Consider the following 25,169-nt stretch of genomic DNA (forward strand, 5'->3'; position numbering starts at 1 on the left):
GGGAGAGGAGGGGATCAGACTCCTCTACTTTCAAAGATAGGTCACTAACGTGTGGACCCGCTTGTCAGTGACACAGACACGGTGCCTTTAAAGGCAGAGCAGGCCCCATCTGCTAGGCATCATCTGGCCCATTATTTAGCTCACGGAGAAAAGAGATTAGATGAGAGATGGATGGAGGATTTGAGGCATGTGCCAATTAAGACGACGCCTCTCCCTCGTCCGACGCTGATGGGCGACCGCGTTCGCGTCTCTCCGTTGCCTGTCATTCTCCCCGCCGTCCGCGAGCGGCGACCGCTCGAGGCCTCAAGGTGAAGCAGCCGAGCAGTAAGTTCTCCCCAATACAACCAAACCCCCTAAATCCTCGCCTAGTTGGTACGTACTTGCTCCTAGTTTTCCCAATCTAGAAAAATCTGAGATTGATGGAATCAATCATCCGATTGATAAATACTTAATTATGTGATTTTCCTTCTTGTTTACAGTTTCAGCCACATTGCTCAAGTGCTTAGCCAATAAAGCTTTTCCAGCTAGTACTAGATTAGTCCCATCGAGAGAGCTTTTTTAGCTAATGAAATTCTGAAGATATCTCATCGAAATAAAATGGGAGATGGGAGAGGGTCGTCCTAATACGCGATTGATCGCCTGCGCCGAGGGCGCGCGATCGGGAAAAGCCCATATGGGTTGCTCCGTTTCCTGTTTTCGTGTTCAGAAAACGAGAAACTACATACTAACGACAGAACGGGAAACAACTATGTGTAAACGGGGATCCATAAATTTTTTAAAAAATACAAAACAACAAGTTAGAAAAAAAATTTATATATATATATATATATATATATAAATTTTATGTACATAGACTCTATACTTATGTATAGACTTTATACCGTAAACTTCGCACGTATAAACTTTATGTATAGAAAATACTATATATAAAAATATTTGATTTCAAATTCAAATTTGAATTGGGTATATAAACTTTTGAATTATAAACTTTGGGTCTATAAACTTTAGGTGTATAAACTTTAGATGTGTAAATTTGAGGTGTACTATATATAAAAAAATATTTGAATTCAAATTCAAATCGGGTATATAAACTTTTGACTTATAAACTTTGGATCTATAAACTTTAGGTGTGTAAACTTTAGATGTACAAACTTTAGGTGTATAAATTTACTAAAATAAAAAAGTAATGCGGTGAAAAAAAAAAAGAAGCCACGTGAGAAGGGGGCTGATCGCGCGGGATTATGGGAAACGGAAATCGGATGTGGTTGCAAAAAACAGAAACTTCGATCTGATCCCGCATGCACGTGTGTTTTGCCCACGCCCGGGAAAGAGCTGCGTAAAAACAGAAAAGCAACGTCATTAGCGCTGATTAATCTGATTAGGAAACAATATCTAAATAAAAAAAGTGATCGCGTAGGGGCGCGCCTCGCGAGCGATCGCGTATTAGGAGTTTCGGATGGGAGATGGCTATTTGCGGGATTACTTGATAATTTACATTGACTGGGACTGTCTGGCAATGAGGATTAGTTCCAACGATATTATTAAAGCCTCTGATCTAGCTAGTACCCGTAGAGCTAATTTTAAAATAATTAAGATGCAATTTTCTTTTGTATGACAAAACATTATATCATATATATTACCTTATTTTGGTGGTTATGAGATCTTTAGGCTTATTATTTGTAATTTTGGTGCCTATGGCTATATATAAATTGATTGTTATTTGTTTTGGATATTGGCCTTGTGACATGTCGTGATGTGCGGTATCCCCCCTATCCTGAAATTCTGGCAGAGCATCTCAATCCGAGGAGGGGAGGGGGAGAGCGGGCGGCGGAGGGGAAAAAAATTGGAGTCGGCGAGGAAGATGGCGAGCAGCATGAAGCTTTCTTTGGTGGATGGGGAGGAGCATGAAGCTTCCTATGGCGCCATGGGGGAAAAGTTGAAGACGATGAGCGGGAAGCTTCCTTTGGAGGAGCAGCGTCCAGTGGTAGCGGAGTTGGAGTTGGAAGATGAAGAGTTGACCGAGCAGATAATGGCGCGAGACTTCCGTATCAGTTGGGAACATCGCTTTACCCCTCATTATTCCTTCAACGACACCAGTAAGTAATAAATTCTCCTCCTCCGCCCCGCCGTTTTATTCTGCTTTCATTTCTTTCTTTACTTCAACGCAATCAAAGATTATTTCTTCGAATCTATCTATCCTGTTTTGTATCACCATTATATTCTGGAGTATATACCACTATCTATTTGTGCTCCAATTCTGGCTGGTCCAATTGTGTCTTGTTTTATTTTGGGTTAAGAGATTGCCAGGCTAAATACCTGTGTTTGTGTGTGAGTGTGTCCTCAACTATATATGCAACACATTTAACATGTGCAACAAGTGCTAGGTTTTCCTAATTATACTCTATAAACCATCACAGTACAAATCCTGTTAACCGCGACAGGATAATAGAAAAATTAAATTTGAACCAGATCCGATAGATTATTTGACATGGTGCCTACTCGATAAGAACCGCTAATTCTGGTTCATATATATATATTGGGCCGCAAAAGCATGTTAAATAATCCAAGCCAATTTGTCTTTTTTTTCCCTTCATCTAGCACAATGAATTCTGACAGAATTAAAGTGGAATATCAATTAGTTGCCGGTTCCCTACTTATCGGAGCAATAATCCCTAATTTTGTATGTTTGTTTATCTTCTTTTTTTTTCAAAGTAGCAAGCAGGAGATCTGAGGAGATCTGCCAGCTAAATACATTAGAAGAAGCAGCAAATAGATTTTAGTTTACTACATGCTAAATAGGATATTTCCAGCGCCAAGAATAGCAACTTGCAGATCAAAATTCGCATTAGAGGGTATCAGCACTAAACGCTAAGGGTAGCTCGTTTACGTCTTGTATCACCAAGAAAACCACCTTGTTCTTCCTTGGGTTGGTCCTGGAAGACCCTCATGTTTCTTTCAAGCCGGATATTCCACCACGTAACAAGCAAAGCTCCCAATACTCCCTTTCTGTTTTCACATGGTGTCATTGCACTTGACTTGTTCCACCGATCTGACAGACAAGTGTAGGTTGAGTTCATTGCCGTGATCTGTAGTTTTGAGCATATCATTTCCCACACTTTGGTCGTGAAGGAACATTCCTTAGTAAGATGATTGGTGTCCTCGAAAAAGCTTCAGTGCAGAGAGTACAAATCTCATTACATGGCCAATGTCTTTTAAGCAAATTTTCGGCTGTCAGTACCTTGTGGTGTAACAATAGCCAACCAAATAATTGGTGCTTTGGTTCGTTGTTTGCTTTCCAGAGGCTGGTTTTACCAGTATGACACGGTTCCAGTGAATTGTGCAAGTACGCGCTTTTTGCCATATATGTACCTGAAGGTGTCCAATTCTATATGATGTCATTTTTTATCCCTGGCTGCAGTTTAACCCCAGCTAATAGATCTGCAATCCAAACTAATTCATTGATTTCTTCAATTGTTGTTAGGGGCCTTAGCATGGAAATCCACTTGTTGTCAGTTAGTTCAACTAGAACAGACCTGTTTGTTCTCTTTGCTAGTTTGAACAGACCTGACACCAGATCCTTTAGTCTCCCATTCTGAATCCAATCATCGTTCCAGAAGGTAGCTTTACTCCCGTCACCCAACGTGATGGTAGTTGCCGACGCAAAATGTTCTTTGTTGATTGTATCACAAGGAACCTCCATTTGGCGAAGGGCCCTGGCGAACTCCTGTAGCTCCAAAATTCCTAGTCCACCCAAATTTCTTGGCTTGGCTGGCATACAGTCGCCCAATTTACCAAACTGTGTCCTGGGGTGACATTTCTGGGTCTTCCCCTTTCCACAAAAGGACTCCTAATTCTGTCAGTTTTCTTGATCAACCATTTTTGTACGTAGAACTGTGAGATGGTATGTTAGGATCAAGCTCAGAGCAGTCTTGATGTGTTGTTTATCTTACTCCTCATTCTTATCAAGGTTAATGTCTAGTACTCCATATATGTGCTTATCCACATTGTCACATCAATCATTTAACTAAAACTTGGATTTTTGACTCGAAAATGGGACACAACAATAGCTAAGAGCAGTATCCACAATGCTATTGTTTGATAATAATTATTACTGCTACTTGACTGCAGCAACCGTATGTCCCATGCGCTATACAGAGGGACCTATCCCAAGATATGCTTGTTGTGGCGATACTTTGCAGATCTTCTCTCTCCAAGTGAAAGAAGCAAAAGGTGGTCTTGACTGGCCGCTGCTTGTGTATGGCTTGGTTGCCACCAGGGACTCCGTAGATCAAAGGCGCAACCTTCTTTTCAAGCGCACAAGGGATAATTGTCAAATTCTCACTCCACAGGTATCTATCTTGTAATTTCCTTGTACCTTTATTGTTTTCTCATTTTTCTTGCAGCTTGAAGTGCTCAACCTATTCTACTAGTAGATTATTACTGTTCTGTACACTTGTTTGTATAAATGTGTTGTCTTTTTGGAGTTATTAGTGCATTGGTAGGCCGCACCTAAACTGTCGATTGAAGGCATGTTTGCAATCTTTTTTCCTTGCCACTCTTTTTTGCACATAATTCATTGGTAAAAAACTGAAATCGCGAGACGAATCTTGAGCATGATTAGCCATAAGTGCTACAGTAACCCACATGTACTAATGACGGATTAATTAGGCTTAATAAATTCGTCTCGCGGTTTCCAGGCGAGTTATGAAATTAGTTTTGTCATTCGTGTCCGAATCCCCTTCCGACATCCGGTCAAACGTCCGATGTGATACCCAAAAATTTTCTTTTCGCAAACTAAACACACCCTGAGTTGATAGAATTGGCACCACTATGACCTATACCTATACTCCTTTTGAAATAATCCATTCGTGGTGTTGGCATTGAATCTGCTGTGTCAACTCTTCCTACCACAGTTTTCTATAAATTGACCTGTGATGATAGTTAATATTACCAACAGCCAAACATAGCAGGATTGCCACATGTATAACCAAGATGAGCACTCCCTGTTGCAAATAAATGAATAGTATATTGCATGCAAAACGTAAATTAGGTTTGTTTATTCTAGGCAATATTATAGTATACTTTCTTTTATTGGTAGCAAAGCTTTGGTGATAGACTGTCTTTAATATGGGCTCGTAGGGAATAATTGTTTCTTTTATATGGATTGGTTGCATACCGGTTACTTATTATGCGGAGGGAACCAAGTTTTAGTAATAATTAATTGGTTGTGATGCCTGCAGGATTCATACCTGCTGTTAACAGGCCCATCTCGTGCAGTTGTGGTAATTGATCCAGTAACGTTTGAAGTTGAACTAAAAGTAAAAGGAAAAACAGAGGCTGAGGATAAAGTGTTGAGCCTAACGGTCTTTATGCACCATACTGTTTACCCATATACAAAGAATACTCACATGATCCGTAGATGTTTGTCCAGCAAACATGGGGAGCTTGAGTTGACATGTGCTGGACTTGATAGAGCAGTTGAGGCCACTATGGTGAGTATCCAAGTTACAGAGGGGTCATGGCCAGATCATCTACGAGGGCTGGTCGTTTGTCGTACGGGCAGCGTAGATGGAGGGGATTTTGTGCTGCTTGATTCTGGAGATGGAAGAATGCCTATCAACAGCTACGATGGTGGCATTGAGCTTTCAAGGCGTGTGGTTTGTGTGGAATTGAGGGGAGAGCTGGCTGTTGATGTGGTGGCAATGGCATCGTCGCTCAACCTCAATGTCGTCGTTGCAAGAGGCAGTGCTGTTTTCAAGCCTCGCCGTGCCGGGAGTACTAGTCTTTTATGGGATCTTGGGTTTTGTAAGGTAGAAGCTACTGTTTGTTGGTCACTCCTCGCAACCTTGAGGCAAATGCTCTCGGGCATGCCTTGATCCATACTAATCACTTTAGATTTTTGAGTTAACGTACAGCTCGGCTGCATATGCTTGCGTAATTGTGTTTTGGCTGCATGGTCTGCTCAACCCCAGCCGTGTTCAGGACTCCATTGGAAATTACTAATAGATAGATCACCTTCTGTTTTTTGGTGTTTGGATTCTCGATCTCCAATTACTAGTTACTACTAATATATATGCATCAATGTCAACCTTTTAACTTGCTGCTAATGAAGATTAGCTGCTTATTCAATTCACTCACTGTACGTACATGTACCGCACAGCAGATTATTAACCAAAGACGTACAGTTAGCCAGCAGCACTAGTACGTTGAATCAAACAACCGATCGAAGAGGAATCCATCCATTCCATATCGCCAAATCCAATCTCATCCAATCACCTCAATTTGCATCTCACATCACCACCTCAATTACATAGTCGATTCATATATAGCGTCAAGTAATGGAAGCAACCACATACATGCATTGTTACATATGCATATACATATGTAGTAGAATTTTACTACTGCACTGCAGCTAAACCAATCCCGACCAAGAAGCAACCGGTTCAGTTCCTTAACGCCAACTAACATATGGATGGATGCAAGTAGCAAGATGCAAAATGAACAAGATATTTTCTACACAAGGACCTGGCAACCAGGTCAATCAAGTCGAAGTCGGTGAGTGAAAGCGTGGAAAGTGTGGAGCGTAGGCGGTCCAGGCGAACAGGCAGTGTCTACCGTGGAGAGTGATTAGCAGCAGTGTCAGTGTCTTGTCCCCAGTTTGAGCTGGAGTTGGAGTTGCAGGGGAGACAGACGCAGACGGTGGTGGGGCAACCTTAAGCTTGGCAAAAGGCAGGTTGGAGAGGAAGGCATGCTTGTTTGCATGGATGAGACTGAGTAGGGTGTGGAATTGGTGGAGATGATGCATGGTTGTCCAGCAGGTTATATATGGAAGGCAATGCCAATGCAGAGAAGGAGGTGGTGCGGTGGTGGGTGTTTGGGGTGTTGGATGCATCTCCATGTAGGAGTAGTCGTTGTGAAGGGGGCGGATCTGTGGATGAAATGAGCTACTCCAACTCCAAGAAGATGGAGGTCAGAGTAGTAGGGCTTGGGATTGGGATTGGGATTAGATCCGGTAAAGGGAAGGTGGAGGTGGGAAAAGAGCGGCGCGAGCGGCGGCGAGGAGGGCGTCCAACAGGTGGTCGGAGCCGGACATGCTCGTCAATCAAACCCAAGCTAGAGGCCGGATTTGACGATTGAGGAGGAGGAGGAGAGGATCTGTCGCGGCATTGCTACTGCTACTGGCCTACTGCTATGCTAAGCTACTCCATATAGGAGGAGGAGGATTTGCGGCGGAGGGGAGGAAGAAGAAGAAGCGAGCAACAAGGAAATGAGGAGTATGGGAGGTGGAGAAGCGGCGACCCCATCAACACCACCAATAATAATAAATGAGAAAAAGGAAACACTATACTCCTATATACTCCTACTCAATAATAACCAGAACTCAAAATGAGTATATACTATTATAATAATAATAATAATAATAATAATAATAATAATAATAATAATAATAATAATAATAATAATAATAATCCAATCTACCCTACCCAAAAATAATAATAAATAAATTTCACGAAACTACAAATATTTTGGCTCACAAAACTACAGATTAAGGACGATATATCACAAAACTAACACTAAATTTCTCGCATAACTATAGATTTAAGGTGAAGTATAGTAAAACTACATATTTTAGTAATAAAATTATCACAAAATGACAGATTTTTCTATCCTTGAAAATTCCAATGATTTGGGGAAAATCCTATAGGAATGAAATCCTTTAAAATTATAAAGTATGTAGTTTGTAGTTTTGTGATAACTTTATTATTAAATCTGTGTGGAATTGGTGCAAAAGGCCAAAGCTTAGTCTTCTAGTCTTTTCGTATTCTTTTTTTCCTTTTGTTGTTTCTTATTTATGAGACTATTTCTTTAACCTTTATTTGTTATTGTAAATATAGAGGTCATATTTTTTTTCTATTATCTAAACTTGAAAAAAAATAATGAGGATGAACGATAAAAGAAACGTAGGTAACTATCGGTGATATATATGGGCCTGGGGTACTAAGATTAGAGGGAGGAGGCTGCCCCCAGCGTCCACGTGGCACTCCCCCTTGGGTCGGGCCCGAGGATGGGCGGCGTCCGCCCCCTCCAAACCCAAGGGGTCGGGCTACCCCCGACCCCTCCACGCAGCCGCCACGTGAGTGAGGTTAGGTGGGCGCCCCTCAGCGTCCACCTAACCGCATTTAAGGTGGCTGCAGCGGGCGCTCCACGCTGCATTTAATGCGGCATGCCGAGCACCTGACTGGTCTGTGACCGGTCCGTGACCGGTTGAATGACTGATGGGACGACGGCTGCACGCTCACGCCCTGAGCGTGTGTTAGATGGCGTGAAACAGGTTATGCCCCGTTCTATCGTAATGATGAAGGGCTTTTCAGCCTCTCATCCAATCTGGAGCAGGCCCAACTACTCCGGTCGTACCCGGATATACGTTTCCCGCGACCGAGAAGTCGCCATTCATTAAATGGTGAATGACACGGGCGTCCCCCGAGTCAGCCGGCTTGATTTGATGGACCTCATACTGCTGCCAACGTGCGTGTGGCCTCCGAGTCATGCCACAAGACATGTTTTTAATGAAAAGAATGTTTTCTCTTTTCCCTAGGTAGCCTTTTGGGCCCATGTGGTAACCCCTTGAGGTATAAAAGGAGGTCCAGGCCTAGTGAGAGGGGGGATTGAACCCTGATCGGCTCGGTTGAACTCTAGCCTGGCACAAGCTTGGATCCGATCCAAGCACTTGTAACCCTCATCCAATAAACCTCACACAGGAATAGGGGTGTTACGCTTCTCAGCGGCCTGAACCTGTATAAACCCCTTTTGTTTCATCATTCTCGAGGGGCTCGACCCCCTCTACAGTGCACCTTTCATCCAAATCCTCAATTCTCACCCACTGCCCCGGCCGAACTAAAAAAGGGGGGCCTCACAGTCCCCCGCTTGAGGAATTCACCCTCCGACAATAACAATTTTGCATCTTGCCCCCTCCACGTCACAACGTGGCGGTAAATTTGTATCCAACCCCTCCACATTCAATACTACTCCAAATCCCCCCAAATCACCCCGATTCTCCCCACTACAATGGTTCCGAGGGAGAGCGGTGAGTGGGTAGGTGACGCTGACAATCATCGGTGTTGCAAGATTATTCAGGCATCAATTCGGGGTGCTCGAGTGGTGGTGCTCAATATGAGGTGTGCAGTGTGACTCCATCATCAACACGACAACCACGATGGACATTAACTTCAGAGGATAAGATGAACCGACGCATGTGTATCGTAAGTACCGCCACTTTTTCTTGTGCTCTAGCATTTATCTGGATTTGAGGTATTTGGGGGATTTTGGGCAGACTTGGGGTAGTGCTGAATGAGGAGGGGGCCGGATGAAAAATTACCATCAAAATGATGTAGAGGAGGTTGGATGTAAAAATGCTATGTGGAGCGCCACGTTGGCGATCATCTCTAGTCAAACGAGGTTTGGATCTGCCATAGTTCATTAAACAAGATGATGGATCTGAATATGCAGTTTACAGGTTTACATATTTAAGTGATGGATCTGCTCAAGTTTTCAACAATGTATTTTACTCTTTTTTAAAAGACTACAAAAAATATGCGTGCGTTGCAACGGATAAGAACGTTTTTCAGTGATACAACTGCTATTAGGAGTTAAGCAATGAATTGAAACACTAGGATTGTTATACATTATAATTGAAAAAGTTAATGAAAATTCCTTGGTTTTGGGCCTAAAGCCCATTCTATCCTTCCTTTTCAGTCCCAACCCAGTCCGCTACCTCTCCCTCTGCTCGGCCTGCCTATCTTCGATCCAGCCTACTGGTGGAGCTACAGGCCCAGCTCGCACAGTCGACTGCCATCTTCAACCTCTAGATAGTCCTGTGCCCGTATGCCGGAGCCGATCATCCCCATCAAATCCGGTCGATTCTGTTTTGGTCTCTCAAAATTGGTTGAGGGCTTTTGATCATTTTGATCTCCTCTTTCCTTTTTTTCTAAAATCGGAACGAATATGCAAAATTCAGGATAAAGAAGGCCAGTCGGCCATCATCAGCGACAGAGATTAAATCTCGTTAACTAAAGCCGAATTGAAAGGGGAAATTGCCGAATTGAAAGGGGAAATTGTGAGAAAAATGACGAGGGAAGAGTGGGGAATTGATTTTTTGCAATCAATTAGAGGAGAAAACGCACCGGGAGACATATCAAAGTAGCGGAGGTGCTAGGGTTTTGTTCGCTAGCGGCGGCGTGCAACGGATAGGATGAGATAAGAAAACCAGGATGATATTAAAAAAACGGCTACCAAAAACACTAAATGAAAAAAACATACATTTTTTTTTAGTTTTTCCCAATTAAACATGCGGCGAGGGCAAATCGCGCGTGCGAGTGCGTCGGGGGCCCAATTTGGCATGCGGAAAATAACGTGCGCGAGGACGTTGCGAGCCCAATCATGGCGGCCCCGCAAAGGCGCATGTGGAAAATGGACTCAAGCGCGAGCCTGATCACTGCGTGAGGCAAGGGGCGCGTGAAAAGGTGCGGGCCCAAATTAATTCGCGTGCATTTCGAATAATATAAGAGGGGCACACTGATGTAAGAAAAATGAAAGGATTTGACGGAAACATAAAATTAAAACCGATCCAAACATGGTTGATGTATTAAAATTCAGACAGAAAAATCTTTAATTTTTTATAATAGTAGAGATAAAGATTAGTTCTCAAAAGGATCTTTGACACCGGCACACATAGCTTCGGATTTTGTAACAACTTGTTATAAACCAACTAGATTTCAAAGGAGAAAAAACATATAAGAGAAGGTAAATTTACATGAAATGCTCGTAATTTACACACATGGACTACTTGTATTCGCTGAGAAGGTTCTTTGGGTGCCGTTTTTTTTTTGACAAATTAACCTTGTATAAAACTTATTTTCAAAATAACCCAGGTCAAAAACTAATAAAAATAAACTGTGACATCAGCGCCAAGCACGATGGCGCTGCCAAAAGTATTAGCGCTGAGGTCGTTTTCGAGCTGGCACGAAATTGCCAATTTGGCTGGCACTGACCTATCATAGGATAGATAAAGAGCGGAAGAGATTTATGACAACGAGTCATGCTTAGCCTAGTGGTTTTTTTCTAAGACATGCATGTCTGTGGTCGTGGTTTCGAGTCCTTATGAATTGTTTTTTCACGTAGTTCAAGTGTATTCTAAATTCGTTTTATTTTTAAATTAAGGCCGAAAATATGCAAATTTGTTATTATCAAACTTATTATTATTAATAAATTAAGGCATATGTTATATGATAGAAGTAGTCAAATTTGGTCCTTCCAAGTTAATTTTTAATTTTCTTGTGAAAGTTCAAGTGCATTCTTAATTCGTCTTATTTTTAAATTAAGACTGAAAATATACAAACTTATTATTATCAAACTATTTATTATCATTTTTTTTAAAAAATAAAGGCAAATGTGTGGTCCTTTCAAGTTAAAAAAATTTGCAAATTTGTAGCTATTGAGCTAAATTATGATTAATATCATAATATAAGTTCTCAATTTGTTTGCCCAAATTAAAGTAAAATAACAAAACTTGTGATATTTCAAAAGAAAAACAATAGAACAAGGTAGAGACAAAGAAAAAAAAGAAAGGAATTAACTGTATCATACAACTTTAGGAACTGGGAACTGTGATTCGAACTCAGTAACTTCACGCGAGAGGAAATGCAATGTACCAGCAGGCTAGTGGTACTTCGCTGTCTTTTTATTCTGCGCATTATATTCGTGAATAGAGGTCACAAAAATCTTTTGTCACGGCCTTTTTTAAGAACATACCCGCATTGCTGCGGGAGAATTATGTGATAATATAATAAATATGAGTTCTAAAATTTTCTTTCTTACCTATTTTTTTCATATGTTTATATATTTTTTTTTACATTTATCAATTATCCAAAGGCTATAAATGATTAGATTGTATGGTGTGCCTTTTGGGGGAAGAGATGCAATTTACACTTTTGATGAATCATCCAAAAGCTAAAAACAACTGAGGTGATGTGAAGAGATGCAATTTACACTCTTGATAAATCATTCAAAAGCTAAAAACATTTGAGGTGATGTGAAGAGATGCAATTTACACTCGTTGATGAATCATCCAAAAGCTAAAAACAGTTGAGGTGATGTGAAGAGATGCAATTTACACCCTTGATGAATAATCCAAATGCTAAAAATAATTAAGGTGATGTGGCTTCATGAGAGAAGAAAGAATTAGCATTAACTACACTTAGTGGGGATAAACTTTATAGATATATAGGATTAGTTTTTTGACATGGGTTATTCTTTAAATAAGTTTTATAAAAAGGTCAATTTGTAAAAAAGAAAAAAACGGCTTTGGGTGTTGTGTTCGGAAGAGGGACCTCTCTCCTATGCACGCAAAAGGGAGGGGTTTTTTTATGAAATTTGTACCACCTGGAGTACTTTTTGCAGAGCAAATAATAATAATAAGAGGAGAGGAGAGGGGTGGGTGCGGATTGGGATTTGGGAGCGGAGGAACCCTAATCCTGCTCCGATCCTGTGGCGGCGGTGGAAAAGAATTAGGAGTCGGCGAGGAAGATGGCCAGCAGCATCAAGCTTCCTTTGGTGGATGGGGAGGAGCACTTGCTGGGGAAAAAGTTGGAGGAAGCGGTGACGATCTGCGGCAGTTTTCTTTTGGATGAGGGGATCGGGGAGCAGCGTGCAGTGGTGTTGGAGTTGGAAGATGAAGAGGAGGTTGAAGATGAAGAGTTGGCTGAGCAGATAACGGTGCAAAACTTCCGTGTTAGCTGGGAAAATCGCTTTAGCCCTCGCTATTCCTTCCACGACACCAGTAAGTAATAAGCCCTTTAATTTCCTTTCAACTTCTTCCTCCGCAATCTAACAAATACTAGGGATTGTTTCTGCAAATCTATCTATCTATCTATCTATCTATCTATCTATCTATCTATCTATCTATCTATGCCCTTTAATCATGTTCCGTATCGCCATTATATTATATACACCATTAGCTCGAATTCTGGCCGGTTCGTGTTCTATTAACAACTAGATCTAAAAACATTGTGTTTTCTTTTATTTTGGGGTCAACAGATTGACTTTTAGTATGTGAAACAAGTGTTAGCGTTTCCTAATTACACTCAATAAACCATTACAGCACAAATCCTGTTAACCACAACATGGTACTAGGAAAAAAAAACAAATTTGGACCAGACCCAATAGATTATCTGACTATGTGCCCTCTTGATGACGCGTTCACGCTGAGGGGTATAGATTGTCTGGGTGGCATGAGGCCAGTGCTTGGCGACGACAAGGCGAACTAGTTTTGTCCCCTTCCTTTGCTCATGATGGAGGGAGGAGCTTTTGTGGTTGCTAGTGTCAATGAGAGGGCTTGTAGGTGGAAAGGTGGGCTATCTCTGCATCCTCCGATGTTTCAAGTAACATGGAAAAATTTGAAGCTAGTCTTCTAACATTTTCTTTTTGGTTTGTTTTTCTGTGTATCTCGGTTATGAGATGTGGAGTGTATGGACTCGTGTAACCTTTGGCTGTACACAATCCACTTTTGGATATAGAGTCTGGATTGCTATCCGTTATCTAAAAAAAAGGTGCCCTCTTGATAAGATCTACCAGTTCTATTTCTTATATATGTCGGCACAAAAGCATGTCAAATAATCCGTATCAGTAGGAACCAATTTGTTTTTTTCTTCACTTAGCACCATGAATGAACTCTGCCAAAATTAAAGTGGATTATCAACTTAACGGTCTTTTCTTTTTCTTCATTTCTTGCTTTTCTTTGCTTTGCTTTTCTTGCTGCTACTTGTCTGAGCAATAGCCCCTAATTTCATGTCTGTTTATCTTACTCCTTCTCAGCAAGATTAATGTCTATATGTGTGTTTACCTTACTCCACATCATCACTTAAATCATTTAACTAAAATTGGATTTATGAGTCGAACATGGGACATAACAGTATATAATGGACATGGTGCAATCAGCATCCACACTGCTATTATTTGGTAATAAATATTACTACTACTTGCTTGCAGCAACTGTATGTTCCATGCGCTATACGGAGGGACCTATCCCAGGATATGCTTTTTGTCATGATGCCTTGCAGATCTTCTCTCTCCAAGTGAAAGAAGCAAAAGATGGTCTTGACTGGCCGCTACATGTGTATGGCTTGGTTGCCACCAGGGACTCTGTAGATCAAAGGCGCAATCTTCTTTTCAAGCGCACAAGGGATAATTGTCAGATTCTCACACCAGAGGTATATATCCTGTAATTTCCTTGTACCTTTTGCTGTTTTCTCATTTTTCTTGGAGCTTGAAGTGCTCAACCTATTCAACTAGTAGATTTAACTGTTCTGTACACTTGTTTGTATAAATGTGTTGTCTTTTTGGAGTTAGTAGTGCATACGTAGGCTGGTTGCACCTAAATTTTCAATTGAAGGCATGTTTGCACAGAATTCATTGGTACAAACTGAGTTGATAGAATTGGAACCACTATGACATATACCTATACTCCTTTTGAAATAATCCGTTCATGGTGTTTGTCACCTCTTCCTACTGCAGTTTTCTATAAATTGACCTCTGATGCTAGTTAATATTACCAACAGCCAAACATAACAGGATTGCCACATTATATAACCAAGATGAGTACTCCCTGTTGCAAATAAACGAATAGCATATGGCATGCAAAACATAAATTAGGTTTGTTTATTCTAGGCAATATTATGGCATACTTTCTTTTATTGGTAGCAAAGCTCTTGCATTTACCTAGTTGATGGATTATATGCTCTTCAACTGACCTTAGTATGGCCTCATAGGAAATGACTGTTTCTTTCATATGGATTGGTTGCATACTGGTTCCTTGTTATGCGGAAGGAACCAAGTTTCAATAATAATCAACTGGTTGTGATGCCTGCAGGATTCATACCTGCTGTTAACAGGGCCATCTCGTGCAGTTGTGGTAATTGATCCAGTAACGTTTGAAGTTGAACTAAAAGTAAGGGGAACAACAAAGGCTGAGGATAAAGTGTTGATCCTGAAGGTCTTTATGCACCACACGGTTTACCCATATACAAAGAATACTCGCATGATCCGCAGATGTTTGTCAAGCAAACATGGCGAGCTTGAGTTGAAATCTGCTGCACTTGTTAGAACAGTTGAAGCCACTATGGAGAGTATCCAAGTTACTGAGGGGTCATGGCCAGATCATCTGCGAGGAGTAGTCTTTTGCCGAACTGCCAGTGTAGAGGGAGGGGATATTGTGCTGCTTGATTCTCGGGATGGAAGAATGCCTATCAATTGTGATGGTGCCGTTGAGCTTTCAAGGCGTGTGGTTTCTGTGGAATTAAGGGGAGAGCTGAGTGTTGTTGTGGTGGCGCAAGCCAACGAGAGTTCAGATATCATCTCCAGAGACAAGGTTGTTTTTACACCTGACAAGGCTGGGAGGAGCAGTGGTGTACTCAATCTTGGGTTTTGTAAGGTGAAAGCTACTGTTTGCTGGTCGCTCCTCGCAACCCTTAGGCAAATGCTCTCGGGCAACCCTTAGACATTCGCTCCTGGCAACAAATCGAGCAGCAAATGCGCTCTGGTCGTTGATCGACACTAGTAGTACATGATTGCAAGACATTGAACTATGCTGTCATCTATTTGCCTATAATTTCTGCCTAATTGTATTAAGACGGTGAATCTGTGTATGGATAAGTAGTCGAGTTGCAGCTAGTATGTTATTCTGTCTGAATATTCCCAAGGGTGTTTTCTTCCTTTTGGTTGGCATTTATAGCAGCATGTTATGAGGGAGCTGATAGCCTGATATGTTATTCTGTCTTAGCTTGAGATCCCCTGATTAATTGGAGCGAGTTGCTGCGTGCGATGAAAGTAGGAGAGAAGCTTAATACTAGTACTCGTTCGGAAATGAAGGTTGATCTTATGTGCAGCCTGCCACTAAAGCATCTTATTATATAGTAACCGCGGCTGCCTCTCTGCTCCTACTTGAGTTATCATATAAAGACTTTAGTTTTCCTAAGCCACTTGAGAATTTTGACTATTTACCATCTAAATTCACGTGTCTTGATTTATTTATCACCTAATCCATTAATTTGTTTACCACATAATCTATATGTCTTCTCTAATATACAACCGGGACAGCGAATTTTTATATTTGGTAGTAACACTTTTCTCACTTCTAATGAATTTCTGATTTTTTTTTATCATTTCATTTTATTTATTTTCACAATATTTTAGATTTTTTACCCCTAATCCCACCTGTCAGATCCAAAGTCCAAAGAGAGAAAGGGAGGATATCTCCTCTCTTTGGATCGATCGATCCACTGCTGTCAATAAGAGGAGCAGTAGCAACTGGGAATTGCTTTTTTTTTTTTCAATTGTTGATCTGTTGTCGGGTGTCAAGAAGAAGATGAGGAGCAGTAGCCCCTGCTTTTTTGATCTGTTGTCAAGAAGAGTAGTAGTAGTACTTGTTTTTGCACACAGATCAGTCATGGTTGAACCTTAACTCTGATCAAAATTTGCAATATGTATTGGACGTGTTGCATTCCATTGCTAGGACTAGTAGGCTTGTGCTTACAATGCCACCTTGTTGTCATCGATGCTGATCAGAAGGATTTCCTCCCCTGCTTCCTGAGAAGAGCCAGTTTTGATCTGTTGGTGGAGAGGTATTTTTTTGCAAATTTTAGATCTGTTGTACATGATGTAAATACTCCGTAATGTAAAGAAGATAGATGCAAGTTTGTTGACAGCATGTTCTCGTACCTGGGAAGATCTTTTCTGACAGTAAACATCTAAATGCAAAGATGTTGGGGGTGTTAGAGTGCGCAGCCCGGCCCACCAACCGTGGGTCACCCAGGTCACATTGGGCCTGCTCCACCACAGGCCCAACCGGAGTCACAACTTTAGATCTTGGACCTACAAAAGACTAGCCAATGTGACCTGGGTGGCCCACAGTTGGTGGGCCGGGCTACGCACTCTAACAAATACCAGATATGGTATGTCTTTCAACTCCTAAAACCAGTGGAAATAAAGTCCCAAGGTGGTTTGGATGGTAGTTTTGGTTGACGTAACGTCTACGTGATGTTGACATGACACTTAAAGTCAGAAAAAACCATAGACCCACGTGTCAGTGAATGTTCAGTTAAAAATAAAAAAGAATTACAGTGAACCTCCGTCTCCTCCTGCTCCTTCCTCTTTCCCATGTCGCCACGCCTCCTCGTCGTTGTCGGCCGTGAAGGCCGCTTCCCACGCACTATGATGGAGTGGACGTGGTTCGATGATAGCCCCTCATCGTCTCAGGTCAGCCTCTCCCCGTCGCCTTCCCTCCTCTCTTCTGGCCCCTCCATCTCCCCGCAGCCGTCCTATCATAAGGTGGTCTACGGCCAGCACGCCCCCACGCCGCCGTTGCTTCCCTTGGCCTGGGTGGCGGCCCGTCCTAGGCCACGAGCGCCATCACCAGCGCTCATCTTCAAGGGGCTCCTCGGGGCGGCACCGACCTCGACAGCGGACGACTAACTCTAGGGTGCGCAGCGCTGACGCTGGTGTTCCCTATGCCCTCGACCCGCTGTTGTGCTGCTTCCGAGCTTGTATAGGGGAAGTGAGGGAAGAGGAAGAGAAGTAGTCATCAGGCACGATGGCGAGCGGAAGAGAAAGATGGCAGGAGGAATGGAGAGCTCAAGCTCGCTGGCTCCCCTCCGCTCTCCCTCGCCTCCGTCCTCTCCTCATCGGCTTCCACCTGCCGTGGACCACCGCGACCTCCTCCTCGCCAACCATCTCCCGCCACAGTCGCCTTACTGCCGACAGAATGGTGAGCCCGAGCTCGTCGGCTCCCTCGTCTCCGTCCTCTCCTTTGCAGTCGCGGAACCCTCCTCGCTAGTTGGTTGGCAAGTGCGGCGCGGGTGACGCCGGCGGCAGCGGGAATGGTTGTGGCCAGTGGCGGGGCATGTAGCCGTGGTGGTGACCGACGACAGTCATGGATTGGGCTTGGACGCCAAAGGGGATGGTGTGGTAGTCCGGTGATGGCCGTTGTGCAGGATGGTTGTGTGGAGCTTTGATTGGAATTGCTGGCGAAGCCTTGCCTGGCCATGGGCCGGCATGACGACAACGACGCCATTAGGCGTTGTTCACCTTCTTGGAGGCGTCGTTTTGGCGTTGACCTCTCCTGGCACCAAGAATCTTCCCCGTGCAACGATAGCCATTGGTAGACTTCTGCATTGCCTTGAAGCTCTACAAGCCTATGGTGTTTGATGAGGTCTTCACTGTTTTGGTTCTGTTTCTTACTCTACGGCGGGTGTTCATCATTCTTATTTGGTTTCTACTGGGTAGAGTCGGAGGTGACAATGCTTGGCAACGATGACATACTGCAATCTCTTTATAAGGTTTGTTGATGCTAGCTGTGTGTAGGAAGTGGCTCCTTGGTTGTGTGGGCTGATGTTCTTCATGGGTATCGTTTATGCTTGTTCTTTTGGTGTTAGGGTAGCATCGCAGTGAAGTCGAAGCTGCTGTGTCGCTTGGGCGGCAAGCTCGGCAACGATAACATGTGTGGGTTGCTATGTCACTACTATAACAAGCTTGGCCGATGCCTTGTGTTGGGCTCCGTCATGATAGTTTAGGTTAGGTTAGTTAGTGTGGTGTTGTAGTTGTGGTTTTCGTTCAGTTTTCCCTAATTAACTGGACACTGTAAGATTTGGTCCCGTTTGCTTCTTAAAATGAGACACCTTCTTCTTAATATAAAACGTCGGTAACGGTCCAACTATTCGAAGAAAAAGAAGTGGTATTTTGGTTTAGGGATGGATTTCAGACAAATTGAGAGAGCTAGAATGAACTTATTCTAATAGAGATCCCCGGCCAGGAGGTGGGCTTGGAAATGATATAATGGGCCGTATCACGGCCCGCGGCCCGTCATATGTTGTTTTGTTGTGTTGTCCGCACATGCTTTCGCTCTCAATTTTTCTGGTTTCCGAGGCAAACCACCCACCCACCCACAGCAGAGGAGAGCAGAGGAAGAGCAGCGCAAAGCAGGGGTTTTGGCAGGGGTTTTCCTTTCCTTTCCTCTTCTCTCTCTCTCTCTCTCTCTCTCTCTCTCTCTGCGGTCACCAGTTCAGTTCCATCTCCTTCTCCGATCGATCGATCGCGAGGCCATGGCGGACCAGGAGGAGCTGGAGCAGGCGCGGATGATGGCAGAGCAACGGGTGCGGTTGCACCTGCAGCGGAGCATGAGTGTAAGGGTTCTCGACTCCATCTCCTCCTCCTCCTCTTCTTTTCTTCTTCTTCTTCTTCTTCTTCTTCTTCTCCTCCTCGTTTCAAGGGTTTTCTTCTTCCTCCTCCCGTACCTCTTCGTGTTTCTGCTGGCGTCGATGCTTCGATTTTGAGCCCCTCCAAAGCCAAAGATCCAACATTTACGTCCGGCATAGCCAGGATCTTCGTTTTTTTTTCTTTTTGATGGAACTTTTTTTTCTTATGGAACAGGATCTTCGTTTTTGAGACAGGATTTTCGACAACCTTTTTCGCCTGCGCCGCGCCGCGCCGCACGAGTGGTTTGTGTTGAACATTATCAGTTGCATGCATATACATGTCTAGCCACAATCTTGCATTGCATCGGTATTTTCGTTTTGGAATTGAAAAGGAAAAAAAGCGCAACCTTTTAATTCCGTATGTTTGTGCATGCGCGCTACTGTATCCATCTCTGTTATTGTTCGTTCTCAGCCGGGATTCCACTGAGAATCCGCCATGGACGTACGGACATGTTGGAGCTACGCGATCCGCTGCTGCTTGCTTGTATTGGGCCGATTGTTCCTTTTCCTTTCAATCACACACCGTGAGCAGGTTGGTGGGCTGGTTGGACCAAGGGCACGTACGGCCCAAGGAGCACGTGCCCTTTCCTAGCTTGGCACAACCATCTCTGTTTAATTTGTGTGTTTGTGATTTGCTTTGCCAACACAAAGAGGTAGACATGCATATACTATTAGATTGAGCACACGTACTGTATCTGTATGTAAATTAATTAATTTTACAGTTTTCGATTACTTTGGTTACTTACTGTATGTAATAATAATTAATGTAAAATCCGATGCATTATATTAATTGATCGTTGTTTACGTACAATACAAATAAAGTTAATGCATGGTACGTGATGCAGGACATTAACAAGCATCGCTATCGGATATCAATCAACGCGGGGAAGGAAGAATTCCAAAGGCTGATGATGAAGAGGCAGGGAAGAATGTTGGACATCTGCTCCACTACCGTTGACGGCATGCCTGTGACGCCACCTAAACTGGAGGTCGACGGAGTTGAAGATCGTCCCGAGGAGAGTCAAACATACCACATTGTAGAGCTGGAGAACCCTGGCGATTCTGTGTGCGTTCAGCTCCTCTTCCGCGAGACAGACTTATACTTGGTCGCCTTCCGACCGCTTGATCGGAATAAGGATAAACCCCCAAACAGCGCAGATGGTTGGTTTCATTTCAAGAAGGAAGAAGAAGAAGAAGAAGAAGCAATCATCCCATCGTTCCTCAATTCTCATGAGATCTACTACAGCTATGGCTACAGTGATGTGTACGTCCTGTCCTGTCATGTCATGCATGAATAATTAATTGTGACTAGCTAGCTCATTCATGCATGTTTATACTAGTAGTATACTCCTACTACTATCCTAGTACTCCTATATGCTGCTGCATGCTTCTTCTGTTATACTACTAGTAAGATCGATCTGGAGTGGAGTAGTATCTAATTACTCTTACTTACATGTACTCAGTCCCAGGTACCGCGTCGGCACTGGCTGCCTAAGGGACATCTACTACTGCTTGCGTCAGTACACTCCTGCAAATGCTAAGTATCCAACTGCGCAGAGGAGGAGAGCACTAATGGTCTGCTGCCTTATGTTGGCCGAGACGCAGCGATTTATGCAGATGCAGAGAGAGGTCGTTGAGAACATTGATGAAAATGAGCAAGCTAAAAGCATTGCTCATCTTGATGGACTGATTCACGATTGGGGCGTGGAGAGCCACCGACGCGAATCTGCTGCTGATCGCCATCCCCATCCCCATCCCCATCCCCATGGCGTCGCTCCAGCTCCAGCAGCTCCAGCTCCAACTTCAGCCCAGGTGGTGGTAGACTATGGCCTGTGGGTGTTGAAGTACAGCGATGGCTATGTTCTTCCGCTCATCATGCGCCAGCAGCAGCAGTACCCGCTGCCGCCGCGGCAGCAGAAGCAGCAACTGCGGCGGCTGCTGCTGCAGCAGCGGCTACGGCAGCTGCGGCAATGGCACCATCAGCAACATCAACATGCCGTTTAGTCGATGGGTGAGGGCCGCGGCTAGCTGGGGTTCATCGGAGGATTAATTGGAGCAGAGTTTTGGTGCGTGCACTTGTTTTGCTAGCAGCAGATACTTCGTTTATTTAGGCTTCAACGCTATTCTGAGACTCTTAATTTTCTGCTCCAACCTGGGAGATGATGCTTAATTAATCCTCTGAATGTGATGTAGAGAGCTTTATTTGCTCCTTTTTGCTTTCTTTATCTGTAAGAAACTATCTGGTTTCCGTTAATGGAAATAGGGGTGTCTTCCCACTCAATAAAAAACAACAACAACAAAAAGAACAACTTATCATCCATGGTCATACTAATCAAGTACGCACGTAATCCTGATTGCGCAAACTACAGGCTCTTGACAGTTGACCTATGTAACTTTGAGCTGACACCCAGAACAGACTCTACACATTTAACAACACAAGCCAGATTGTACAAATTAAAATACCATGATGCTTGTAGGTCAACTATTATTCCAAGGCAAAAATACAGTGCAGACAATTATTGCATCACAGATTAGCTAGTAACAGCTCCTATGCAAACACACGGATCGCTTAACCAAAAATATGTGGAGCACAAATCCTTCAGCTGAGTTTATTCGTACAAGCTTAGGTTTATGGTCATGTGAGAAGGAATGCCTGGTCTGCTGAGTTTTAACATGTAACTAGGCCATATATATGTTGATACAATGAGAATGCATTTATTAGATGAAAGAGCACCAGCCTAGCTACAATTCTAAATCATCACATGAACAGGTGAAAAGAAGTAAAATGCAAGATATAGATTATACAATCGTACATAGAGGAAGAACTCTAGTACAAGAGCAAAGCCTGAGGTAGAATTATTATGAAGCCAATCAGCAGACAAGACCACTCAATTACTCAGTTAAATGATGCAAACTAGTAGCATACAGATGCAGTAAGTAACAAGTGTACTAATAGGAATAGATAAGCTAGTAACACTAGCCATTTATCCCAAAGAGTCGCATTTTGCAAGCCCAAGTAATTAATTGGCCACAATCGTTTGAAAGGTAAGAAACAGTAAGGGCACCATAAACTTGCACTAGGGTATATTGCTTCACAAATCAGTTCAAATTTGAATGGAACCATAAGAATTAGTGGATAAGAACTCTATCCAAACATGCCTTAAGATAGATAACACAAGATGTGAATAACTCAGGCAGCAATTAGATACCATGGCGCTTGTAGATCAACTATTATACAAGGCAAAAAATTCAGTGCAGATAATTACTGCAACACAGATTAGCTACTAATAACTCCTATGTATATAAAAAAAATAGTGAATGCTAAACCAAAAATACGTGCAGCACAAATCCTTCAGCATCTGCGACGTGCCACCTTTGTTACAGTTAAATATATCAAGCCTTCATTTTGAAGTATCTCTTTTTTCCCCATAACAGAACACAACACAAAACATACGAGATCATAAGCCCACAACTTCTCTCATCCATTGTGATACTAATCAACGGTGTAATCCAGACTGTGCGACCTACAGGTTCTTGACAGTTATATAACACGGAAGAGCTCCTAATAACTTTGAGCTGATAACAAGAACATATTGAACAAATTCAACAAAACAAATTCAAGCCTCAGACCAGTAGGCAAGTCACCACAATTTGAGCAAGCCACTTTGCTCACAGTACCATTGTGATTGAACCTAATGTCAACAATCAGATATTTTTAAAAAACATCATTTCAATCTGCCATATTTCAATGGCGGATTGCTTCATAAATCAGTTCAAGCAATGAAATCACTATATACATGTAAATTCTACTACTGCAGCTAATCCCAATCAAGAAGCAACTGGTTCTAGTTCATCAATACAAAGTTGCCAACTAACAGATGGATGCAACCAGCAAGATTCAAAATGAGAGGATAACTTCCTAGCATCTGGGAGGGGCATGTCCCCCTTGTTATCATCAAATATCAATCTTGATAATATACCAAGCCTTCATCTTGAAGTACCCTTTTTTTCCCCAAAAAATAGAACATGGGACACAAAGTCCAGAACTTCTTATCCTTGATTCTAATCAACCACATAATCCAGATTGCGCAAACTACAGGGTCTTGACAGTTGATATAACCTGGAAGAGCACCCAGTTGTAACTTCGAGCTGATACCAAGAAAAGTTTGCACAAATTTGACAAACAAGCTAAGCATCATAGACCAGTAGGCAAGTAGGATGGGGAATTGCTTCACGATTCAGTTCAATTTTAAATGAAAAAGGAAGAATTAGTGGAGAAGAACTCTATCCAATGTGAATAACTCGGGCAACAATTAAAATACCATGATGCTTGTAGGTCAACTAGTATTCTAAGGCAAAAAATACAGCACATATAATTATTGCATCACAGAGTACCTACTAATAGTTCCTATGCAAAACATTGTGATTGCTTAACCAAAGTTATGTGGAGCACAAATCATTCAGCAACATCCCCAAGAATATTCATTCAGACTAGCTACTAATAGCTCCTATGCAAAACATTGTGAATGCTCAAACAAAAAAAATACATGGAGCACAAATCCTTCAGCAACATCCTCGAAAAGATTCATTCATATAAGCTATTAGCTCAGGTTTACGGTCATGTGACAATGAATACCTGGTCTGCTTGGTTTTAACTTGTAATTAGATCACATACATGTTGATATGATCAGCATGCAGTTATTACATGAAAGAGCACCAAAATAGCTACAATTTCTAAATCAGCAGGTGAAAAGAGATAAACTGCAAGATATAGATTACATAACCACAAATAGAGGAAGAACTCTAGTACAAGAACAAAGCCTGAGCTATAATTATTATGAAGCCAATCAGCAGACAGGGACACTCAATTACTCACTTGAATGATGCAAACTAGTAGCATACAGATGCAGTAAGTGATAAATGTACTAGTTGGAATAGATGAGCTAGAAAGATGCATCAATGAAAGTAGTGTTAGGATTGAGAAGCATCCTCAAGAAAAAAAATATAGTAACACCAGCAATCCATCCCAAAGAGGCACATTTTGCAAGCCTAAGTAATTAATGAGCAACAGTTGTTCAAAAGATGGTAAGAAGAGACAGTAAGGGAATCATGAACTTGCACTAGAGAATATTGCTAATTGCTTCAGAAATTAGTTAAAATTTGACTGAAACCATAAGGATTAACGGAAAAGAACTCTATCCAAGCGTGCCTTAAGATAGATAACAGAACACGTGAATAACATAGGCAGCAATTAGATACCATGATGCTTATAGATCAACTATTATTCTAAGGCCAAAAAAAAAACAGTGCAGACAATTATTGCATCACAGATTAGCTACTAATAAGTCCTAATCAAAGCATAGTGAATGGTCAACCAAACATACGCGGAGCACAAATCCTTCAGCAACATCCTCTAAGCTATTACCTCATGTTTATGGTCATGTGAGGATGAATACCTGGTCAGCTTGGTTTTAACGTGTAGTTTTGGACCATGATATTATCAAGGATGCAGTTAGTAGATGGAAGAGCACCAACCTAGCTACAAGTTGTAAATCATCACAAAACCCATTAAAAAGAAGTAAACAATCGCTACATAGAGAACTCTAGTACTGGAGCAAAGCCTGAGCTAAAATTAATATGAAGCTAATAAGTAGACAGGAAGACTTACACAATTAAAAAATGCAAATTAGTGATATCATTTTGTTTCCTTAATAGTAATAAATATTGCAAATTAGCATTCAGAAGCAGTAAGTAATAAATGTACTAGCAGCAGTAGATGAGGTAGCAAGGGTAGTACTCCACTAGTAGAATTGAGATGCATCTTCAGTAACAGTAACACTGTAGCAATCGAAATCACCAAGAGGCACA

The 25,169-nt window shown here is 42.3% G+C and overlaps 3 protein-coding genes across 4 annotated transcripts; all 3 read left to right on the top strand.

Annotated features, from left to right (window-relative positions):
* The first annotated feature begins 174 nt into the window (after window positions 1-174).
* Window positions 175-6,039, top strand: LOC127754177 (uncharacterized). Of its 2 annotated transcripts, XM_052279653.1 has the most exons (4): window positions 175-324; window positions 1,790-2,096; window positions 4,129-4,349; window positions 5,241-6,039. In XM_052279653.1, exons 2-4 carry the CDS (start codon window positions 1,862-1,864, stop codon window positions 5,874-5,876), a joined length of 1,092 nt encoding a protein of 363 aa, XP_052135613.1. In that variant the 5' UTR covers window positions 175-324; window positions 1,790-1,861; the 3' UTR covers window positions 5,877-6,039. The 2 variants fall into 2 exon arrangements, with proteins under 2 accessions (XP_052135613.1, XP_052135612.1); XM_052279652.1 differs by lacking the exon at window positions 175-324 and having other exon boundaries at window positions 1,704-2,096.
* A 6,429-nt stretch (window positions 6,040-12,468) lies between these two features.
* On the top strand, window positions 12,469-15,875 carry LOC127755295 (uncharacterized). The gene is made up of 3 exons (XM_052280947.1): window positions 12,469-12,835; window positions 14,044-14,264; window positions 14,924-15,875. Exons 1-3 carry the CDS (start codon window positions 12,583-12,585, stop codon window positions 15,548-15,550), a joined length of 1,101 nt encoding a protein of 366 aa, XP_052136907.1. The 5' UTR covers window positions 12,469-12,582; the 3' UTR covers window positions 15,551-15,875.
* Window positions 15,876-20,263: 4,388 nt separating this feature from the next.
* Window positions 20,264-23,043, top strand: LOC127753777 (uncharacterized). The gene is made up of 2 exons (XM_052279201.1): window positions 20,264-20,565; window positions 20,765-23,043. Exons 1-2 carry the CDS (start codon window positions 20,264-20,266, stop codon window positions 21,303-21,305), a joined length of 843 nt encoding a protein of 280 aa, XP_052135161.1. The 3' UTR covers window positions 21,306-23,043.
* Window positions 23,044-25,169: the final 2,126 nt, after the last annotated feature.

Source organism: Oryza glaberrima, chromosome 11 (genome assembly GCF_000147395.1).
Source record: "Oryza glaberrima chromosome 11, OglaRS2, whole genome shotgun sequence".
In the NCBI taxonomy this organism is placed as follows: Eukaryota; Viridiplantae; Streptophyta; class Magnoliopsida; order Poales; family Poaceae; genus Oryza; species Oryza glaberrima.

Bases quoted from the DNA above. Each gene is read 5' to 3' on its own strand.
- LOC127754177 (XM_052279652.1), top strand. From the start codon at position 1,754: ATGTGCGGTATCCCCCCTATCCTGAAATTCTGGCAGAGCATCTCAATC. The intron at 2,097-4,128 runs GTAAGTAATAAA...ACTTGACTGCAG, and splicing joins TTATTCCTTCAACGACACCA to CAACCGTATGTCCCATGCGC. The intron at 4,350-5,240 runs GTATCTATCTTG...TGATGCCTGCAG, and splicing joins GTCAAATTCTCACTCCACAG to GATTCATACCTGCTGTTAAC.
- LOC127755295 (XM_052280947.1), top strand. From the start codon at position 12,583: ATGGCCAGCAGCATCAAGCTTCCTTTGGTGGATGGGGAGGAGCACTTG. The intron at 12,836-14,043 runs GTAAGTAATAAG...ACTTGCTTGCAG, and splicing joins CTATTCCTTCCACGACACCA to CAACTGTATGTTCCATGCGC. The intron at 14,265-14,923 runs GTATATATCCTG...TGATGCCTGCAG, and splicing joins GTCAGATTCTCACACCAGAG to GATTCATACCTGCTGTTAAC.
- LOC127753777 (XM_052279201.1), top strand. From the start codon at position 20,264: ATGCCTGTGACGCCACCTAAACTGGAGGTCGACGGAGTTGAAGATCGT. The intron at 20,566-20,764 runs GTACGTCCTGTC...ACATGTACTCAG, and splicing joins AGCTATGGCTACAGTGATGT to TCCCAGGTACCGCGTCGGCA.